Source organism: Zingiber officinale, chromosome 9A, assembly GCF_018446385.1.
Source record: "Zingiber officinale cultivar Zhangliang chromosome 9A, Zo_v1.1, whole genome shotgun sequence".
In the NCBI taxonomy this organism is placed as follows: domain Eukaryota; kingdom Viridiplantae; phylum Streptophyta; class Magnoliopsida; order Zingiberales; family Zingiberaceae; genus Zingiber; species Zingiber officinale.
Window position 1 is genome coordinate 48,894,655 of NC_056002.1, and position 5,970 is coordinate 48,900,624.

General features: G+C 44.6%; 2 protein-coding genes across 2 annotated transcripts; one reads left to right on the forward strand and one right to left on the reverse strand.

Annotated features, from left to right (window-relative positions):
• The first annotated feature begins 1,596 nt into the window (after nt 1–1,596).
• LOC122019191 (GDSL esterase/lipase At1g71691-like) lies at nt 1,597–2,655 on the forward strand. Its single transcript, XM_042576689.1, has 4 exons — nt 1,597–1,747; nt 1,822–1,949; nt 2,038–2,274; nt 2,362–2,655. The coding sequence occupies exons 1-4, from the start codon at nt 1,597–1,599 to the stop codon at nt 2,653–2,655; spliced, it is 810 nt and encodes a 269-aa protein (XP_042432623.1).
• A 527-nt stretch (nt 2,656–3,182) lies between these two features.
• LOC122019193 (subtilisin-like protease) lies at nt 3,183–5,417 on the reverse strand. The gene has a single exon (XM_042576690.1). The coding sequence runs from the start codon at nt 5,415–5,417 to the stop codon at nt 3,183–3,185; it is 2,235 nt and encodes a 744-aa protein (XP_042432624.1).
• Between the last annotated feature and the right edge of the window lie 553 nt (nt 5,418–5,970).

A 5,970-nucleotide genomic window follows, 5' to 3' on the forward strand; every position in this document is an offset into this window, starting at 1 on the left:
TCAAGGTACTTGGATCGATGACACGTACAGGTCGGGATGTGTTAGCCAAGGACACAGGTCAGGATTTATAGCCTTATGGCTCAGGATACTTGGATCGATGAAACGTACAGGTCGGGATGTGTTAGCCAATGATACAGGTCAGAATTTATAGTCTTATGGCTCAGGGTACTTGGATCGATGAAACGTATAAGTCGGGATGTGTTAGTCAAAGATACAGGTCAAGATTTATAGCCTCATGGTCCAAGATAAGCAGAGTTGGATGTAGGCATACAGGTCGGGTTAGATGAAGTCAGACGTATAGCTTTGGAGTCAGGATAAACAGAACCAAACTAAGGTATACAGGACGCGATACGTAATGCAAATAAGAGGCAAGACCGGTCGGGAGTCTGCAATATAAGATGCATAGGACAAGGTTAGATGTACAGGTCTGGAGGCGATATTAAATCGGGGTTAGCAAGTGCAAAGACCTAGCTTAGCAATCACGAGCGGAGGATACCAGACACTACATGACAAGCAAGCAAGGGAATCGTAATTGCCTGTCAGGGAATAATCATTGCCCATCCAAGAATATGCTAATGGTCGGGTGCTCACAACACTCTGATTCCTTCCTATACCTATAGGAAGAGGCCATGTGTCATCCACCGCCGGACAAAACCTGACATCCGACATTCTTGACACCTGTCAGATTCCAGAAGCAGCCATTGCAGTATAAAAAGGAATGTTTTGTCCCTTACGCAAGTACGCTCACTCGTCATTTCTTACTCGTCTTTACTTTTCGTCCTTTCTCTGTGCTTCTGGGGAAAAAGTACCTGACTTGAGTGTCGAAGGGCCTGACCCGGGGACCTTTTCCCTGGTTTTTGGTTTCTAACGACTCATGGGCTCGTCTGAGTGTGCGCAGGATCAGCAGTTTCGTCACCCCCGTCATCATCCGCTCGTGGGAGTCTTTCTGCAGGTGGCCAGGTCATTCAGGAGGCCCAACAACATTCCGTCAACACCGACGACATCGCGACCATCTTCATCTGACTCAACTTTTGGACGGGATCAAAAACTTTTTATGTAAATTGCAATATCCTCACTTATAGTATTTCGTGAGTTATAGAAAAGAAAATTAAAATTGATCTCTATTTTAGTTTGTGAAATTGACAATTTGATGGGAATTGTTTACTTTTTAAATAAATCAAAATAAAGAGGGCTGATTTTAAAATAAGAGGTGCACCCTTTTAACTTTTTTTTCCATGTTGATATAATTAAAACATGCATCATGCATTGCAATATTAAAAACTAATAATATTAAAAAGAATATTTCATGGGATTACATGTGTGCATCTAAAAATAAATAATTATTTTAATTTCATTTGTCTAAAATAAATAGATGAACATTGGAATTTAATTTATCACAACAATTACGTGATATCCTATAGTAGGTTAATCACATTTGAATAGCCCCCTCCTTACCCCCACAATTAAAACATGATTTTCTTCCATTGCTATTACTTGCCCCCATCTTTCTCTTGGCATTTCAAAACAATGTGGATTATAGCTACAATTCTAGTCCTTTCCAAGATAAACTCCAATGAGGGAGCTCAATTTCCGGCAATGTTCGTGTTCGGTGACTCGCTCCTAGATCCCGGAAACAACAATAATCTTTTAACTTTAGCAAAAGCTAATTACTTCCCGAATGGCATTGATTTCTCTATCGGAACCACGGGGAGATACTGCAATGGTGGCACTTTGGTCGACCATTTAGGTACTTTTCTTCGACCTAAAGATCCAAAATGGCTTGTCGATTATAATCTTCATATTCATGTTTAATGAACGCAGGTAAGCTTCTTGGGTTACCTTTTGTTCCTACGTTCAAAAACCCTAGCACCAATGGATCAAACATATTAAAAGGTGTAAACTATGCATCAGCTGGGGCTGGAATTCTTTGGGACACAGGACTAATATTTGTGAGCCTACCTAAACACCAAATCTCTCCCCTACAAAATTTCTTTCATTTTTTTTAAAAAAATACTAATAATTATAATAAATTCTTAGGGAGATGTCTTCACAATGGATGAACAGATACAAAACTTCAAGAAAACAATTGAAGACTTGAGCCTAATGCTAGGAAATAAGACTACAGACTTCCTTGGAAGATCTCTCTTCTTCATTAGCATGGGAGCTAATGACTACATCAACAACTACTTGCATCCTCTAGCATGGAGGTACAAAAAGTACCCTATTGTGGCATATGAGCAATTGCTGATTCAAGAATATTCAAGGCAAATTAAGGTAATTGTATGTATTTCAGATTTATAATTAGCTCTCATATATATATACAAGCATATATAAACCTTACGATTCGGTTGTTCATATCAGGATATCTATGATCTTGGGGCGAGAAAAATCTTCGTGTCCGGAGTTCCTCCACTCGGTTGCATACCTAACCAAATAGGTGGCAATAATGATAGCAGTGGAGAGTGCATCAGGTCAAGCAATCGAATGGCAGTGTCATACAACAACCAAGTCAGTATGTTGGCAGGCGAGCTAAATGCAACGCTCGCAGGGGCTTCTTTCCTCTTTTGGAACAACTACAAGCCAGTTTACGACATCATCCATAATTACTCATTATACGGTAATTACGTACATAGATATAACCTTAGCTTCTACTAATTAGTTTCCCAATTTATATATATATTGTGGTCAGTTAATTAAGGAGCTAGTACTTATACCTTGTTGGCCGTGTTGGTGATTGAAGGATTCAAATATCCCAACAAGGCTTGTTGCGGTGCAGGTCGATCCAAGGGACAGATGATGTGCCTGCCACTATTGTCATTGATGTGTCGTAATAGATCAGAGTACATATTTTGGGATCCCTATCATCCTACTGATGCACTAAATGCCATTATAGCTAAAAAGGCATACAAACTTCTTGTTAGATACAAGTGGATTTCTTAGTTAAAAAAGGATTGAGAATGTATCTTGCTTCATTGATTGAATAATATAATGATCTTGCTAATTAAATCACACATCATGAAAAGGAATTCACTTAAGTGTCATATATGGCAACAAAGTTCTTCATGATGGTCTATCAATATAATTGATTATTGTTGAGTTATTTGTCACTCGTTTAAAAATATATATATATATATATTATTTTATTTACTTCAATAGACTATTTATTAAAATGGTAGAATGGATCATACAAGTATCACGATAGGAATCCTGACTGATTTTGTATCAGAGGTCCACAACAAGTGTCCTTCTTCGTGCGTAGGAGGATGCGCGATTTTCTTGCTGAAGCTGATGTTGAACGATTTACTTTCGTTGATTTTGCCGGAGAAATCCAATGTCTCTGGCAAGACCTCCACCGCCACGCTTTCTAGGCCATCCACCTTCGATTTATATGTCGATTTCTCGCTACAGACATTTTTCACGGTGCGGATCACCGTGATTTTGTCAAAATCTGACGACGATGCCAGAATTATAGCCGGATAGTTCAAGTCGACCTCCCTGATTTTGCCCACCTCGGTGCACGTGACTTTTCGGTGGGTCACTACCTCGACTTGCTTGTCGGAGTAGCCTAACCCGCACAGGAAGCGGACGTAGTCGTTCGGCTCAATGTCGTAAACTAGCCCGGGATCCGTCGCCTTAGACGGGTTGACGTTGCCGGCTCCCATGCCGAGGAAGCTTGCCTTGTTGTGCTGCTCGTCCTTTATTGGATTCCCGTCCTCGTCGGTGATGTCTGAAGTCGTCATGATTGCTGATTTGACGGCGGCCGGCGACCAGTCCGGGTGCGCCGCCTTTATCAACGCAGCGACTCCACTGAGATGAGGCGTAGACATGGAAGTGCCGGAGATCATATTGAAGAAGGTGGTTTGAGTGTTCCCGGTGGTCTGGGAAGATTTTGGGCCGACTTGAATGGGCCAGGCCGCAAGGATGTTGACGCCCGGTCCCAAGATGTCGGGCTTCAACACTGCTCTGCTCTGGGAATTCGGCCCTCGTGAAGAGAAATAAGCGACGGTGGGCGCCGGAAAGACCTTGAAAACGGTGCCCTTGAAGATGATGGAGGCTACCGGCGTCTGCGTCGCGTTCACGTAGTGAGCGACGCTAGAGCCGTTGATGTAATTGAGGTAGGACATAGGCAGATTCGGCGCTTCGGCCATTGTGGTGTAGCCGTCGAGCTCGCCGTTGACCATCAGCATCGCCAGGCCTCCGAGGGACTTTATGTTGTCGCCTATGAGGATACTTGATCCGGACTCTATCGAGCAAATAACCATCTTCCCCTTCACCTCCGCCTCGACCAACCCCTGCCAGCAATTGGGACCGTCGAGGCTCCCATCTGGGATTGTCATCGGCAGGGAATCGGAAGGGTAGCTGTTCGGCTGGTAGGCCGACTCGCCGTCGAGCTCGACCCCATTCCCCAGCCTCACGGTCGCCCTTATGTTGCGGTCTATGGTGCTGGCAGCTACCGTGAGGACCCAAGGCGCCTCGTTGGAGAGGGAGGTCGCCATCGGGCCGGAATTACCTCCGGCGCAGCTCACAAAGATTCCTCTCTCCACGGCGCTGAAGGCGCCAATCGCGATCACGTCGTCGTAAAAAGCGATCGGGCCACCGCCGAGAGAGAGGGACATCACGTCGACGCCGTCTTTGATCGCTGCCTCCATGCCGGCGGTGATGCTGGAGACGGTACAGTCGAAGCGCCCGCAGACCTTGTAGATGGCCAGGTGCGCGCGCGGCGCGATGCCGGAGGCGGTGCCGTTGGCATTGCCGAGCACATTGGCGCCGGCCACGAAATTGCCGGCGGCTGTGCTGGCGGTATGGGTGCCGTGACCTATGGTGTCGACGGGGGACTCGTTTTTCACGAAGGATTGTGCTCCGATCAACTTGTTATTGCAGGAGATAGCGCCCTGCAGGCCAGGGGCGCATGAGCCTCTCCAATGCGCAGGAGGCGGATCCATTCCCTGGTCGGCGAACGACGCGTGGTCGACCAAGCCGGTGTCCAGGACGCCGATGACGATGCCCTTTCCCATGTTGGAGTGTGTCCAGAGGCCAAGCCCGGGGAGAAGTCCGAGTAGGCGCGGCGTGTAGGTGGTCAGGAGCGGCACTTGTCTGTCCCGGAAGCTCGCCAGGAAACCTGGCTTCCTCTCGACGGATCTGAGCTCTTCCTCGGTTAGCCGGGCGGCGAAGCCGGTCATGGCGGCGCTGTAGGTGTAGAGAATGCGGGGCTCGGTGGAGTTTGCGGCGGTGGGAGGGAGCAAGGATCTGTACCAGTCGTCCAGTGCCTGGGCGCTGACCAATGTGGCGTTCCGTGGGAGGCGCATTCGAATGATGTAGCTCTGCAACTGCGAGTACTGGGGAGAAGAGGCGGTGAGAAGAAAGGAGGAGACGGCGAGGAGGAGGAAGAGAGCTGATGGGGCACTGTGCGTCTCCATTGTGATGGAATGGAACGATGAACACGATGGAATGAATCAATGCAATTGGCATTTTATAGAGGGAGGGAATTGAATTGAAGCTGCCAAGGATTTGCAAGAGTAACACGACAGACGGTCTACGCGTTCCTTCCTTAAATTCTAGATAGAAAATAAATAAATAAATAAACAAATAAATAAACATTCGTTTTTTATCTAAAAAATTTATTAATTAAAATAACATTTATCCATAATTTAATATCTAAAATATTTCTTTCGATTTTACTTTAGAATTGTTTCCCATGAAATTTAATATCTCTAAAATGGAGTATGTATTTTAGAAATTTAAATTATGAATTAAGTATTATTTTAATTTATATATATATATTTAAAAATATTTATTTGTTTGTTTGATTGAAAATATAGATAAAAAGAACTTTCATCTTGATTTCTATCTAAATTCAAAATGCATACACAGTGTCATATATATTTTAAGTTTTAGATTATGAAAGCAACTAAAAATAAATATATATAGAACGTACCTAGCTCATTCAATAGCTTCACACATTGAAACACA